This window comes from Protopterus annectens, chromosome 6.part0 (genome assembly GCF_019279795.1).
Source record: "Protopterus annectens isolate FY-2018-M chromosome 6.part0, PAN1.0, whole genome shotgun sequence".
Classification (NCBI taxonomy): Eukaryota; Metazoa; Chordata; order Ceratodontiformes; family Protopteridae; genus Protopterus; species Protopterus annectens.
The window spans coordinates 70,741,777-70,759,390 of NC_056737.1; the positions used below are offsets into that span (position 1 = coordinate 70,741,777).

The window sequence follows — 17,614 nt, forward strand, 5'->3', positions numbered from 1 at the left end:
ATCCATCCATCCATCCTCAACCCCTTTTCCAATTGTTGGGGTTAGGGTATCACTTCAACAGTGACAATCATCTTAAGTCAAGGTTTACACCACTGGGTGGCTAGCCCTGCCACGGTAGTCCATTCATACCACTCACTCGTGCACACACATTGTCACCTACAGCCAGTTTAGTGTGTCCAATCCACCTACAGCAGGTCTTTGAAATGTGGAAGGAAAGGGGTTGGGAGGGTGGCCTAATGGTTAAGGTGTTTGCCTTACAAACACAAGGTTCAGGGTTTGAGTCTCTCAAGGGATAATTGGCTAGGCTTAAAATGGCTCGCAAGAGCAGTCAGCCTAGTACTAATCTATGAACCTATGAATCTATGAACCTATGAAACTGGAGCACCAAGAGGAAACCCACATGACCACAGGGAGGACATGCAGACTGTGCACAGAAGGCACCCAGGCCAAGAATCAGACCAGGTGACAGCACTAACCACTGCACCACCATGGTCAAATGCAAAATGTCAGAGAGTAAAGGCCAGTAATTATCCTGATGGCATCCTTTTAGCTAAGGCAGCATTGTTTGTCCCTCCTTATGGACCTAACCAGGGTGAAACCACTCATGCTGCGCCAGCATCTAGGCCTCTTGTCCAAGACGCCAGTCTGTCAACCTTTCTTAGGCTGGCAGTGTGAATAATTTACAGCTCATCCTTTCTAAGCACATGTTCTCTGAGGGCATTTATAGTAGCCTTAGGGAGGCCATAAAATGCAAGACTAGAAAACTGGACACAGTAAGCTGGAATAGGTTCTCCCATTGGTACCTTAACAGAAGGGCAGGATCCAGTCTGTATCCAGGTATCCCAAGTCCTCGTATACCTGCCAGATCTAGTCAAGGCAGGCATATCCTAGGCATCCTCACAAACCTGTCAGATCTGTTTAAAGCTGGCATATCCTATGTCACTCCTAAGATTCATGGCTCAGAGATTTCTGCTTATCTGCCATTGCACCCCCCCCCCCCCCCCCGCTTACAGCTGCCAATGAAACAGTTCCTAAAAGGGATTTTACATGTAAGATCTCCTAAAAAAGGCATGGTACCCTCTTGTGAACTAAATTTTGTATTGAAAAGTTACCTTTACCCCCCAGCCCTTCCTAGTATTCCATGGGATAAGGCTACCCTTCATATAATTTGTTTATTCATGCCTAAAGTGGTTACAGTACTGTTTCTCTCCTACTTAAGATACAATAGAAGAGTTTTGTGGGTTCTATTCAAGCAGCTTTATTATATAAAAACACATCATAATAGAAGTTTACTGACTTTAACTTAAGTAACTTATATACAAGCTAACTACTGCAATCATACATACTCACTCTCTGGTTGCATTCTCAAAATAGCACTGGGAATAACATGTGCCATGTATTTTTATGTACATGTTCTGGCCTTGATATGCTTCTTAAAGACACAACACATACACTCTGATCTACATCCTCCCTCTTTGAGAAATAGATCATGCAACGTTATGAATCTATTTGGCATGCAGATAATACAAGTAGTTCTTTGTCATGCAATTATACAAGACTAGGTACATATATACAGTTATGTCCATGTTGCTGTGTATTTCACACTGGGCCTAGAAATTCGACCATATCATGTGACATAAAACTGGGAATTAGGTTTAACAACTGGAGCTGTCTCTACAGAATGTTCTACCTTGGGCGTATTTGGAACATCCTCAGGAATGGAAGTAGAGGTTGAGACACACTCTGGGATGGGAACAATGCCTAGTTCACTCTGAGATCTAGTGTCTGTTTCACAGGAACAATGCTGCGATGATGATTCTGGTACAGGAAGAAGATGTCTACAATTTCTCCTGTGCTTCACACCCTCAGATTCTAGAAGGTAGGATCTTGGCTCGGTACATATACCTGTAACTTGATCAATCCATTCAAAACCTTTCACCATTTGTATTCTCACTGTCTTTCCTGCCCTCAATGGATGAAGAAATCTGATCGATTTATCATAACTGGACTTTTGGATAGAATGCTTCATGAATAATTGAGCTTTGATGGTTCTGTTGTTCTTAGTTTTAGGCCTCAATAAACTAGAACTAATAGGTAGCATCATTCTGGTTTGCCTGGATAGAAGTCTTTGAGCAGATGATCCAAGTATATCGTCACAGGCTATGTTTCTGATATTAAGTACATTCAAAAAGACATTGGTATTGTCATGCTTTGACCTTTCAAGTAATTGCTTTGCACTCTGCACTACACGTTCAGCTAGTCCATTTGACTGTAGATAATTATGACTACTAGTAACATGTACAAAGTCCCATTCTCTTGCAAAATTCTGAAACTGACTAGTAAATTGAGTACCATTGCCAGAAATAACTTTGTGTGAACTACCATGGACTGAGAAATGACGTTCCAACTTAGTAATAACAGCAGTGGACGTTAGGTTAGGTAGTAAGTCAATCTCATACCAATTCAAATAAGAGTCTACCTATACTAAGTAGTGTTGATTGTCCAACTCGAAGATATCAGTGGCTACTGTTGACCAAGGTAGTTCAGAAACTTGACTTAGCTGAAGTGGTTCTCTTTGCAAATGCAGTCTAGTACTATTGCATACTGAACATGAAGAAAGTACTTTATCAATGTCTTTCACTAATGAAGGCCAAAATACTAGTTCTCTTGCTCTTCTCTTAGTAGCTGCAGATCAGGGTGACCAAAATGCAAAATCTGGATATATTCTTTTTGTAAGGAAGCAGGAACAATTTTAGGACCTTTGAAAATAATGCCATCTTCCATCAACATTTCATCTCTATAAGGAAAATAAGTTTGCACTTCAAGTGTACAATAGATTGCTTTGATGGCCATCCAACATTAATGTAGTGGTTGAGCTTTTGCAAAATTAGATCAGTCTTTATATGATCTCTCAGCACGAGTCTAGTGGTAGAAAAACTGTGCACTGCCATAGTGTCAAAGTCAAAATTCTCTGCATCAAGCTGTTCCGTTGTATTTCTGGGCAATCTGGATAAGGTATCAGCCAAATAAAGTAGTTTGCTTTTTGTAGAGACTATTTTGAAGTTGTACTTTTGCAATTTGAGAATCATTATTTGTAATCTTGCTGGTGCTGAATGCATAGGCTTCTTTAGAATAGCAACTAGAGGCTGGTGATCAGATTCAATCTGAATAGCTTGACCATAGATGTAATCATGAAACTTGGAACAAGCTAATACTTTTGCCAAAAGTTCTTTCTGAATTTGAGCATATTGTATTTCAGTTTTGGTAAGTGTTCTAGATGCATAGGCTAATGGTCTGCCCTGTTGAAGAATGACTTCGCCAAGACCAACTTTTGAAGCATCACAGGAAAGAGTGACTGGCTTATTTACATCATAGTATCTTAATGTAGGCGGGGCAGCAATTTTCTGCTTAAGGTCTTCAAATGCCTTCTAGTGCTGTTCTAACCATGACCATGTAACATTTTTGGGCATCAGCTCTCTTGAAGGTGCTGCCAAGTCACTGAAGTCTGTTATAAACTTCCCTAAATAGTTGACCATGCCTTGGAAACACTGTAAAGCCTGAATATTGTCTGGTGCTGACATCTCAAGAATAGCTGTTTTCTTGGTTGGGTGTGGTCTCAATCCAGTGCTGGTAAATAAATGACCTACATGCATAACTTCTGGTAGTCTGAATCTGAACTTTAGATGACTGAGTTTCAAGTTTAATTTATGTGCTCTGTCTAGGACTCTCTTTATGTTTCTGTCATCCTCTGCTTCACCATTGCCTCCAGCCAATAAATCATCTACTATTATGTCACAAGGATAACCTGTAAAAATTTGCTCCATTGCAAGCTGGAAGACCTCACTTGCAGAATTTATTCCAAATGGCATCCTTAGCAATTTGTATCTGCCAAACAGAGTACCAAAATTGGTTAGTAATGAGGATTTGCGATCAAGCATCACTTGCCAAAATGAACTTTTTGCACCCAGGACAGAAAAAACAGTGGCATTTGGTATTAGAGCTATGACCTCTTTGACTGACCATCTAAAAAAACTCCAGCTATACTCTGTGGCATATTGTCTACTCAAAGGTGATCTCTGCTTTACATACAAGGCCATGTCAAACCCTGAGCTGCTGGACATGCTCCACTTAAAGAAATCCCAATCCTTCAGAGCCACACGCTCCAGGGATCTAAACCTTGTAATCACAATGAACAAAACATGCTGAAGGAATAGGTTCCTGACCCAGAGACTCCCCATACTCTAGAATAGACTGCCCACACAGGTCAAGCAGAGTGCCTCCTTGGCCGTATTCAAAAGGAACCTTGACAATTTGATGGGAGATATGAAATTCACCCCGGGGATCACGTCAGTCGCCATGCTAGACAGGGGTCCAGGGAAGTAAATATTGTGGGAAGAAATATCCAGGGAATTGTTATGGCTAGACTTGGATAGGCCCTAGGGCCGATAGCCTAGAACCAACCTATGAACCTATGACTGTACACATTGCATGATGTGGTCTCTTCGATGCTTTGTTCAAATCTCTTGGGTCAATACTTATTCTGATTTCATCTGAGCCTTTCTTGTGAGCTGCTACCATGGACGACACCCATTCAGTTGGTTCTGAAACTGGACAAATTACACATTGCTGTACCATTTTACCTAAGTGAGCCTTGACTTTATCCTGCATAGCTATCAGAACTTTATTAGTTCTCACCTTAGCAAATGTGTCTGCTGATATACAGTGTCTACTTTACGATTTGCCATTGATCAGGACTGTGCAAAACACTCCACTCTTTGCTCATAAACTCACTGCATCAACTCTTTCAACAATTACTGGTACACCATCTACATAGAAAGTAGACTGCTGCAACTCTACTTGATCAATTTGCTTTTTTGAGTAACACTTCTTTACAACTGTGTGGGGTTTACTTGATTTACAAAACTTTTGAAAATGGTTAAATTTTTACACGTGATATTGCTGAACAAATGCTAAGCATTTCTCTCTTCTAGACTCATGATTGAAACACATTTGTGAGAGTTAACAATAAAGCTGGAATTGGGTTTTGTTGATTCACGTTTGTACTGCACTGAGCATTTTGCTAATTCACTCTTGTACTGTACAGAGCATGCTCCTTTAACTGAACTGGTCTTAGAACTTGCTGGAAAACTATGTTGTTTCCCTGGTGAGCCAGCTTGGGTTGTGGCTGCCCTGTGCTTAAGCATACTTCTATTTGCCACATGTTGCATGCTATCTACATTTGCACTGGAGCCTGCTGAAACCATGCTCTTGTCACTTGCAAGACTACTTGTGTGTTTTTCTATAACTTCATGGATTTGACAAACCTCAATGGCTTTACTCAATGTTAAATCACTGTCACAAAGCAAATTCTTTCTCACAGCAGCACTATTAATACCACACTTGAGCATGTTTTTTATTAACTCATCTTTTAAATCACCAAACCAACACATTTTGGCCTTGTTTCTCAGATCAGTAATATGAGCTACAAGAGTTTTCCCCTGGTTTCTGATCACTTGTGTAAAACAAATGCCTCTCTAATGCAATATTTGTCTGGGGGTTAAACATTTCTCTGAATTTGCACTTCAGACACTCAGGGTCTTCCCTTGATTCAGCCTGTACAACAGTAGGTTCATAGGTGTGTACTAGGCTAATGGCCCTGGAGCCTTTACAAGCCTAGCCCCAAAAAATTGCCCAGGCACTGTGCCACCCAATGTTAGTTCACAGTGCCCCTATCCAATAGGGCAACTGGAATGATCCCTGAAGTGAACTTTCTGTTACCCATCCACTCATCAAGATTTCGAGGAGCTCTGCTTGACATGAATGGGAAGCTTATTCCTGAGTATGGGCAGTCTTTGGGAGATGAACCTGTCCCTCCAACATGTTCTGTTAATTCTGGTAATAAGGTTGTGATCTGTGGAGCGTGTGGCATGGGGGGACTGGGATTTCTTTAGGTGTAGCATTTTAAGTAGGGCTGGGTTGGACATGGCTTTGTAAGTCAAGCAGAGATCACATCTAAGTAGATGATAAGAGACTGAGAACAGCTGAAGTTTCTTGAGTCTGTCCATGTAGGACATGTTTAAGGCCTAGTATCCTTTTTGTGACTACTTTTGTGGCCTCTCCAGCTGTTATAGGTGTCTGGTCAGGTACATGCCAAACGGGGCATTATATTCGATGACTGGTGTAACGAGGGATGAGTAGAAATGGATGATGACCTCTTTCTTCCTGGATCGAAACCTTTGGTTATAAGATGTGCCACGTAGAAGGACATTCTGCCTACAGTGGCAATGTGGTGGTTGAAGGTGAGGTGGCTGTCGACCTGGGTGCCAAGATCTCTTACAATGAGCTCCCATCAGTGTGGTAATTCATGGGGAACTGAGTTTTTTCCAAAGCTTCAGGCCATGGTTCCAACACCAGTCATTGGTTTCAGAGAGGCCCTTTTGTAGAAACTCTACATCACTTGGGGAGTTTATAATGACTCCTAGCTTGCAGTCATCGGTGAACTTGGTCAGCCAAAGTCCTTCTGTGTTGGCCTGGATGTCTGAGAAATAGATGCCAAACAGGAGAGGGCCCAAGACCGACCCCTGTGTGACTCCACTTGTGACTATTTGACAGTCTGACTTGGAATCCGCAACGTTCACTCTGTGGGTCCTGTCTGTGAGCCAATTTGCAACCCACCTAGTGATGTTAGGATTGATGCCTAGTTTGGTGAGTTTATCAATGTGCACTGCCTTGCCCTCATCCACAGCTTTGGTGATTGCCTCAAAGAAGTCAACAAGGTTCAGCAGGCAGGATCTCCCCTTGACAAAGCCAAACTGTGTGGGGTCAAAAGTTTGGAGACTGCCTATATTTTTGTTAAGCAGGTCCATGATGATGGGCTCCATAGCTTTGCATACCAGACTCGTCAGGCTAATTGGGTGATAGATCTCAGGGTCTGTAGTTCTCAGGGTCTGTAGTTGCTCCCCCTTTATGTAGCGGGATGACTGTAGCAGTGCAGCATTCATTAGGGACATAGCCTGAGGTAAGGCTGTGACTGAACAGGGCACACAGATGTGGTGCCAGTTCATTTTGTAGCTCATGTAGGATGCAGCCAGGGATATTATCAGGTCCCATGGATGCTGTATTTTTGGCTTTGGACAATGCGGCTTTTACCTGTGCCACAGAAAAGGTGGGTACCAGGCTTTCTTCTGGTATTGTGATAGGGCCCTCGAAGGGGAGAGGGGTAAAGTTATCACTGAATCTGTCAGCCTGTATTTTGGAAATATCTGTTGGCTCAGTATAGGAGGTGCCATTGTGCAGTAACTCAGCAAATCTGGGTATTGCCTTTGAGGTTTTTGATATAGCTATAAAAGACATTGCGGTTGTTTTTGGTGTCAGCTGCAATTCTTTCTTTATAGCTGGCTTTAGAGGATTTGATAAGGGATCTAAAGCTTTTTGTTGAGACTGATAAGGGAGGTTTTCCAGTCTTGTGACTTCATTTTTTTCTGCGACAGTTTCTTTCTTCTGTTGTAGAGTTTATTTATGGCTGGGGACTACTAGATTGGCTTCCTTTTTTTGGAGGAGAGTGTCTTAGTCCTGTTTGGTATGGCAAGGTCCATGCATTTGTGTACATGCTCGTACAGTGCATTGGTGTATGATTCGGCAATCATGCAGCTATTTTCCATTGGCATGGGTGATGAGAAATTAGCCTCCTCTGTTTTTAGGAGCCCAAAGTCGGCTTTAGTGAAGTTTTCCAGGGTTGTCACCTTAGCAGGGGGATGTAGGTGAGATGGAGATTTCCACGATAAGTTTGTGGTCAGATTTAACCAGGGAGGAATTGACTGTAGGTGTGGAGAAATGGTCTCCCATGTTGGTGATAACCAGGTTGAGGATTTTGCTTCCTCTAGTGGGGGTCAAAATGAGCTGGTCCAGGGCATTGGAAATGATAAATTCCAGAAAGCGTTGGGCCTGTACATTGGTACTTGAATAATTTTCCCAGTTGATGGAAGGGTAGTTGAAGTCACCCTGTATGAGAGTATTGGGTTGGACCTTGATAGGTTCAAGGGTGTTTAGGAACTTGGAGTGAGAGTCTAGGGGCATGTTTGGGGTTCTGTAGCAGGCTATGACTTGTATCTACGTCTTACCTAGTGTTAGTTGTACATGAAGTATCTCAGATGCATTGTGCTGGGCTACCAGTCTAGTGGTGTGAGTATCCTTTAAGAATATGGAGACTGCCTTTGGAGCTTCCAGCCATATTCTAAGGCCGAAAGGTTTGGAATGAGTTGTAGCCTGGGAGCGCATGGCTGCTTTCTGCCTCTTTAAAACAGGTCTCTGTTACAGCACAGATGTCGACATTCTCCATTTTGAGGAGAGTTTCGAGCAAGTGCATCTTGAGATTTGGACTTCTAGCATTGAGCAGTAGCTTTTATATCACGTTATCAAAAGATGAAAATAGTGAATGCTATTTCATCGGCCCCAAAACATCTAAACATGAAAATATTGAACATTCAGAACAGCAAATTTTTTCACATGGACAAAAATTTGCTGCTCTGAAACACATACATACAACACAAGCACATCAAACAAGCAGCAACCACACACATACACTTAAACTCCTACATCTAACGGTACACTAAACTAAACATACACTACAATCTACCCACTTACCTTAACCCAAACCCTAACCCTAAGGTCCGTCACTATCGCACACTCACCTAACCCGCACCCTAACCCTAACTCACTTAAACCGCCCCTAACCCTAAAGTCTGTCACTATCTCACACACGGCTAACCCGCACCCTAACCCTAACTCACTTAACCCACCCCTAACCCTAATGTACATTCACACACTTACCTGAACCCAACCTGTAACTTTCCACCACAGCGCTAAGAATAGCGAAGCCACAGAAACGGCCAACCAAATTCTTTCCTGAGGAAAGAATTTGCTGTTCTGCATTCTATGAATAGTGTTCGATATCAGAACATTAAAAGTTTTAATACTTCGATGTTCTGATAGAGACCCTAGCAGTATGACCCTCATTTGTTTGTAGCTGTCACAGTGGAATTTTGGTCTTTAGAACACTGCCTAAAAAAGGCACTATAGGGGTGGTAAGAGCCTTAGCCAGTACCCAGAATCCCAGGGGTGACAGATGCAGGCTGTCTCTGGCAAAGCATTGAGGTCTGTCAATCATGTCCTCCCAAGCAGACAGATAAAGGATCACCTTAGACTGACTCCAGAAACTTAGCCAATTGTTGAAGTCAATTATTTTCTGCTCATACCGTGGTATCATTCTGGGTGACGTTAGAATACTGCTCAGTGCTAGGGTCATACTGCTAGTGCATAGACAAATGAACACTCTTTTTCAATGGCCTCTGACCCAGCTAGGTTTAGCAAAATGAATGCCCTGGTGCGTGCATCTTTGTCAGAATAAGCTGCTTGTATAAAAATATTGTACTCTTGCTCAAATATTCTCAAGTTCTCTGCAATATTCTGATCAAATACAATTGCTAAGAGCTTTCGAAATCCATCTGCCATATTAACACATACCAGCAAAGGGTTTTGCAAATAAACACGAACACATACACATGCACATATACCAGAAATTTATGCTAGTATTTGTAACTTTGCCCAATAGCACAACAAGCCTCTGTATAACTGAACTTTGTAAAATAAGTCTCTCGGCCACTGTAATACTCTTGAAATTACTGTACTGCAAGAAATCAACTCTTATCAGTTTAAGAAACATTTCAAATAACTGCATAATGTGAACTGGGCAAAAGAAGCTCAGAGTTAGAAACATTTCGAAGTAATCTCACTTTGGAAATAAACAGTACACAGCACACTGAAATTTCCCCCAAATGGCGGTACTTTGCTAGGTAATTCTTTACAGTGCAAAAAAAAAAAACTCTGTAATGGCACTTTGTGAATAGACACACCCAGCACAAGAAATTTTTCAAAATGGCTATACTTTGACTGTACTTCACAAAATAGTTGCACTTTGCACACAAATAACTCTTTAATATACATACACAGTAATAAGCACACACTTTGAGATACTTTGAATAAAATAAGTTATGCCCTTGATACAATACAAAGTCACAGTTATGCCAAAACACAGCACTTTACCAAAAAACATGCAGTTGCCTTGCTTTATTTATGCTTAATGTGCCCTTTTTGCCCTTATTATATTTGTTTTGCTCGTTTAATCTCTTTTCATGCCCATTACACTTTTCTCGTGCTCATTTTACTCTAAACATGCCCGTTTTTGCCTCAAACACACTTGTTTTACTTTAAACATACTTGTTTTGCTTTTGTGATAATCATTTCATCAGATATTTTAACCTTAAATATTTTGCTAAATTAAACCTTTTGCACCTCCTGCTTGCTTAACAATGCTGTTTGTGCCCTTGTAATGCTCCGTTTCATCTTTTTTATAAAATAATCAGTTTGTGCGAATTCTCATTACCTTTGATTCTTTTCTGGCTCTTTTCCGTGCTCATTTCTCTTAACTTACCTTCACTGTCATCTCTGTACCTTATGGCTCTGAATATCAGTTTCTGGAATCCTGGTTCTGATACCATGTCACTCTCCTGCTTTGGATACAATAGAAGAGTCTTCATGGGTTCTATTCAAACATTTTTATTATATACAAACACATTGTGATAGAAGTTTACTGACTTTAACTTAAGTAACTTACATACAAGCTAACTATGCAATCATACATGCTCAATCTCTGACTGCACTCCAAAATGGCACTGGGAGTAGCATGTGCCCTGTATTTATATGTGCGCGTGCAGGCCTCGATATGCTTCTTAAAGATACAGCACATACACTTTGATCTACAAGAACTCTCTTTAAAACAAGCAACTTATCTACCATTTTCCTCATCTCTGCAGAACAATGGGAGGAGAATTTTACATCCCTTTGTTGTGCATAGGCACATGATATTCTGTCCGGATACAATTAATGATTTCAGAAAATGAAAACAACTTTTTGTAGCCTTTGAAAGGGAAAACAAGGCAAGCCTGTCAAGCAATGGTTTGTTTCAAAACTGGATTGCCAGCTGCATTAACTTGTGCCATCATCACCAAGGAAAGCAAATCACTGAAAAGATAATAGGTCATTCATCTGGCTGCTGCTACTGTAGATGTCCATGGGGGCAGTCATTATCCAGGCCACCTTGGAAGCAGCTAACCGGTCATTTATCCATACATTTGCAATGCATTACAATCTAGTTGCTGCATCTAGCACTAGGAAATGTTTGTCTACAGCCACTGTTGATATCACATACCCAGCTTCATTTACTCTGTACTGAATATTTTTTAGCTCCTTGGGTAGGTTTTCTTCTGGTGCTTGTTGTCCTTCTATACATTTCTCAAGTTCTGTGGTGTCTTCAGGAATCTCACGCAGCACTGTAAGGGTTTTACTCATTTCATTCTATATAATTATCCTCTTTGGTTTCTTCTATCTCACCTTGCTATGAGATCTGCGATTCCCACTCTGTAGCTAATTAGGAAAGCCTGTTGAAGTTATACTGCTATTTATTCTGGAGCTTTTCCTTGCTTTTTAAACATATATTTATGGTAGGGCACTGTAAGTTGTCAGGATATTTTATGCAGTAAAACTGTGAGTGGATCTGATAGTTTCTATATCAAAATTGTATTACAGATTTTGAAATGTTTTTTGCATTTATTTGTTCACTGAGTGGATTGGTTCAGAGACCCTTTTTAGCCACAAAGCAGGTACAGTATTGAATCAAAATCATTGTGATGGTTGCAGTTCTAGAGTTTTACAATAAATTCCAGAGGAAATATTTTTTATGATATAATTAATTGCAATTTCATCCTCTATCACCCCCAGTTACCCCCCCAGGAATTACCCTCTACCATTATTCCTACAACTATCAAAGTCCTCACTACAATTTCATCCTCTATCACCCCCAGTTACCCCCCAGGAATTACCCTATACCATTATTCCTACAACTATCAAAGTCCTCACTGCACTCTCCAAAGATAAAAACACTGCATCTTTTGGGTTTTTACAATATCCCAGAAGGCCTCATAAATAGCTTGAAACACAACCTGTCAGGCCTGCTACAATATAGAATATATGACTGGAGGCTGTACTTGAATCCCTAAGGAATTGAGGACTGCAATGGTCTTCCCTCTGTACGAAGGGGATCCATCAACAAACCCATAAGTTTGACTAATCTTATATGCTAGGCCATGGAAAGAATTATTGTGGACCTGATAAACAAAGACATTGGAAGTCTTCAAACACTGGACCTATCCCAGTCTGGTTTCACCAAGGGCTGGTCATGCCTACTAAATGTGGTGGACTTCTTCAAGAAGGTCACTAGAACCATGTACGAAGAAAAATGACCCTTGACCTGGCACACGCATTTGATGCAATAGCTCACTCAGGTATTACAGACAAACTCACAACTTTCTCTAGGTTACCCGATGGTTAGCCAATTGGCATACAGAAAGGGCACACAAAGTTAGGGTGAGGGAATCCACCTCCAGTAAGAGGCCTGTTACTAATGGTGTCCCACAGGGCTTAGTACTGGGAACTCTCCTGTTCAGAATATACTTCTCTGAAGTCAAGGTAAATGTAGATGGCCTTTGGCTGACCAAGTTTGCCGATGACTGCAAGCTGGATGCAGTCACTGAATCCTCCAAAGAAGTAGATATCCATCATGAGGTTCTGATGCAGACAAATAACTGGTGCCAGAGCCGTGGCATAAAAGTCAATGCAAAAAATGCATAATGATACCCTTCAGGAAGATTACTACCTTGGCAAATTGCAACATTGATAAAACTCTCCTAAGAGCAGACCCACTGGTAAGGGACTTAGGAGCTTAGGTTGATAGCAGTCTGAATTTTGATCACTATATGCCCATGGTGGTGAGAAAATCTTTCTATGTGACACAACGTATAAGTAAGAGCATGTCATCTGGATTTAAGGAGATCATAGTGCCACTATCCTCAGCCCTCATTAGACCAATAACCAAGTACAGTGCACCCTTTGGCATGTACCTTACAGGCATTTGTAACAAATAGAGCAGCCACAGAGGCTCCTCACTAAAAGAATACAGGCTGTAAATAGCATGTTCTATGAAGACCGCCTCAAAGCCCTGTCTCTGTATGCAGTCTCCCACAAACTACTGAAGGGCAATCTGTCCCTAACCTGAAAGACATTGTCTGAGCCAGCCCTGATGTTCTGCTACACATTCACAAAACAAACCACACTAGGATTACCTAATCTAAGGATCTAAACCTTGTTTGTGACATAGGCAAATCATGTTGGAGGGACAAGTATGTATCACAGATATTACCCCTTCTCTATAACAGACTCCCCATTCATGTGATGCAGATCTCGTCCTTAAGCCTATTCAAATGCAATTTGGATTATTGGATAGGAAATCACAAATTTATCCCTGACTTGTCACCTGTGTCCCTTATGGACAGGGGCAGTCTGTAGGAGTCTTAAGGCACAGAAATGTACCAAAGCTGTTCTACTCTGTGGGTATTAATAATTGACAAAATTGGTTCATGGCTAGACTTTAAAAGGGTCTATGGCCACTAGCCTAATAACCTCCTATGATTCTATGAAAGTCAATTTACAGTAAGTGGTATGCATGAATAACAACTCTTCTTAAAATGTATAAAGTATACATTAAATATGAGATACTATTTATAATCAAACTTAAAAGGTAAAAATTGTATCATTCTACAAGACACTGAGATATCACAGAAAAACTGTGATAATTAGATGCAGATGAATATGCATGTATATGCAAAGAGGAGGATGAGCAAGCAGGGTATGACATCAGATATAATTACATTAAATGGGATGTGGATGAATTGTGATCTGAGTTATCCTTAGTCAATAAAGCATGGATGTAATTAAGTGTCATTCAGTCGTGTCACATGTTGATTTTTAAATTGTAGGTATATTTCAGTATGATATCAGAAGGAAGATGGTTTCACTTAACAGAAACAGTTGTACTAAAGCATTTTTCACCAATGTCTTAACTGAACTTGGATTTCCAGAGAGACAGTGTGTTGTCTGTCTCAGCACACAGGTCATAAAAGGATGATGTTTTTTGTTTTCAATTGTTGGGTAGTAATTGTTATAGAGAAGTTTGGATGAGAGGGAACAGATGAGAAAAATATTTGAACAGGAAGTCATTTAACCTTTAGGAGAGAAATATTCTGACAAGTAAAATGATTCAGTAATCTGCGGTTTAGATCCAATGGGTTTTCAATTTAAATATGCCACTCATTTTTTTAATCAAATGTGCATTACATCAAATGAAATGTAAGGAGAGTAACAAATCCAGTTGTATCTACGTTTTTACTGCTTGCTATTAATGTTACTCTAGTAACAAATCCAGTTGTATCTACGTTTTTACTACTTGCTATTAATGTTACTCTAGTAACAAATCCAGTTGTATCTACGTTTTTACTACTTGCTATTAATGTTACTCTAGTAACAAATCCAGTTGTATCTACGTTTTTACTACTTGCTATTTATTTTCTCTTTTTTTAGGTTACCATCATATCTGCTTACGGAGTGAAGCTAACCTCCCACTTTCTCTGCCATCCTTGTTTGTCTTTGTGGAAGTGAAAGATTATGTGCCTGCTACCTGGGCAGGTAATGCCGATTTTTTCAACATTTCTGTATAAATGGTTTTTTTTTTTCAATTTTCTTATGAAAAAATATATATAAGTTGAATTTAATATATGTATGTATTTATACCAGAGGGATAAATAGGGAAGGGCAAATGGGTCAACTTCCCCAAGTGCAAACTATCCTGGAGGTACAATTGGCAAGGTGGAGTGGGGTAATGTCTTCATAAATAAATTCTGATACTCCATTTGTGGTCACAGCTGTAGTACTGCTATGCACAGTATGTGGCCATGTAACTGTAGCTAGTTTTTGTTATATTAGTAGCAAAGTCACCAACAGCTTGCTAGAGTATGATTTGATCTTTAACTAAGTAGAAACATTAGATATTTTTTAAGTTTATGAAGACTTTTTTTTTTTTTTTTGAGCGGACAAACCTAGGGAGCCTGATATCCTAGCTAAATACCACCATAAACTACATTCATTTCTGCCCATATAAATGCTTAGATTTCTTTGTATATCTTATTATTCTTAAACTGTATAACAGTTTGGAAAAATATTTCTTTGTTTTTGAAAAAAAATCTTGCTCTTTTTGTAATCATGTGAATTGTATCTTACAATTATAATATGATGGCAAGACACATACTTCTATAATTGTTAACCTAATAATCTTGTTTTGATCTTGTTAGCTTAATCTTTTGTTTACAAACTATGAATGCTTGCTATAAATAAATAATGATATTTCCTTAGCACAAATAATAGGTCATATTTATTCAGACACACATATATTACCATGCAACTACTTCCCAAAGTTATGCATAGTATTCTAAATCTGATCTCAGAGAAAAAAATTATTATTTTTATTAAATATGAAAACATAAACCAAGAGTAATCCATAAAACAGGAACATTCACCTATGAGTTGAGTTAGAACCATGATCATTAAAAATAGAAAAAAAGACAAAGAAATATATATATATTTGCAATTTCTTTTAATACGCTATTAAATATTCCTTATTTTCAAAATAAACTTATTGCAGAAATACCTGTCACTATTTTCTTAGTGAAAATGTACCTGTGGAGGGTGTACTGCAATAATTTAGAGTGCCCATTTGTGGATAATGTGGCCAAGTATTATTTTTTTCTGGCTTCCACTATGAATAGATGAAAGCAAATGCACCAAGGGTCAGAATCCCTGAACTATATTTGCTGGAAAAAAAACACACCCCTCAGATGTGGGGAACAAGCCCCCTACACCCCCTGAACCTATATATACTAACTCTATGGTCACACCAACTTGAAGAAGGGGGAAATTCCCCTAAAAAGGGAATCACTTCAGGCACAACTCACTGACAGTGATTTCCTGTGGAAGAACTTTCTCCGTCAGTGGGTTGAACTTTGGGCAATTGAAGCTCAAGCTTTCAATCTTTGTCCACCAGTAAGTTACCCATATTTTCTGGGGTATGCTACTAGGAGAAAAAAGGGAATTAGTAGTTGTGGAGAGCATTGGTTAAAGTTATTAAAAAGATTTTCCACCACGTAAAAGCAGGGAATCCAACTGCCTCTTTAGTATTAACAAGATCACCTTAATCAAGTGGTACATTTGTTTAATTTTTAAGGAGGTCAGATAGGTTTTGATAAAAGATTTTAACTTGAATAGCAAAACTGCGTGGAAAATGAAGGTGCCTTTTGTAGAAATTCCAACATTCTGGCAAAATAGTAAAACTGCAGATGGAAAGTCCTTTATCAGTTCACTATTGTGTTTGTTTCTTTTGAAAGATAAGGTGTTTTGTATGACCTAAATAACATTTTCATCACTACGATGGAACTGCACAGTATAGACTCTGTCAGAAGAACTGTAATTAGGTGATTAGAGTTTTATACTTATTTCATACTGCAGCTGAGATCCGTACAACATATTTATCATTTTCCTGAGGTTTTAACAATTGCTGTAATGGTGTTTTCTTCCCTTCTGCTGCATATGAGTTATGTGGCCCTGCTGTAACCATGTAATTTTCTGACTCAAACAATTCATGGCATTACAAATTTAAACAGAAAATAAAAATAATATCCATGTCAATCTATAGAAAATATTTATCTGATTATGTCGTTTGCATAGAACTTTCCAAAGATTATAATTATGAGAGAGATTAATTGTATGCCTTGAATCAGATCCACTCATCTTGTTGATCATAAATCATCTAAGCATGAAAGAAAAGCTAGGCATAGATGCCTGGTCAATGCCCCCAGGCTCTAAAACCTGTAAAACCCCTTGGATTAGTGCACTGCTCTCAAGTGGAGACAATCAGCAATTTCTCCAGCACTGTATAAAGCATATAAATAGTTGTGAAACACAGTTTGAATTGATCTGAAGAAGTCTTTGACTAGGATGAAAGCACTTATCACAATAAAGCTTTGAAAATGGAACTGACATCTCAGAGAGCTTTTATTGTTCAAACAGAAGAATATGACTAAAGCACAGCTTTGGAAGACTAAGAAAGCTCCAAAGGCAAACCCACACTAAGGAACTGCAGGATGACAGAATGCCAGCAGTCTAGACTGGAAAATGATCAAAATGACCAACAGTACAGGTCTAATATGTCACAGTTTAACAACTTGGTGAATGGTTGAGCAATAATATAGATATATATTTCTAAATATGGCATGTTGAACTCATTTCATAGTTGTAGGTGATCTGAACTTATACTTGATGGAACTGCACTCCTTGAAACAGCAGTGCATATAAGCTTTGGGAAGATTTGGGAATATTGATTATACCAAATCTGTCTTTTAGCAGTGATGTTACTACAATTAAAACTGAGTTCTCAGCTTTATGGGATTCATTTTTAAATCAATTTCCTTAAATGACAAAAATAGCATAATAATTTTAAATAAATTATACATTCACCCTATTTTGGAATATAACAATAGTTTCTATATTTATTTAAGGTCTGATATGGAAAAAAAACCTAGAATAGACTACAAAAAAAGTATACTTGTTAAAAATC

General features: G+C 39.3%; 1 protein-coding gene across 1 annotated transcript in view; it reads left to right on the plus strand.

Moving 5' to 3' along the window:
• The window catches only part of LOC122803768 (1-phosphatidylinositol 4,5-bisphosphate phosphodiesterase beta-2-like), an 805,974-nt gene that overhangs the window by 578,894 nt on the left and 209,466 nt on the right, over nt 1–17,614 (plus strand). Inside the window, exon 18 of the mRNA XM_044073456.1 lies at nt 14,530–14,634. Within this exon, the coding sequence (XP_043929391.1) occupies nt 14,530–14,634 (105 nt within the window). The remainder of the gene's footprint in view (nt 1–14,529; nt 14,635–17,614) is intronic.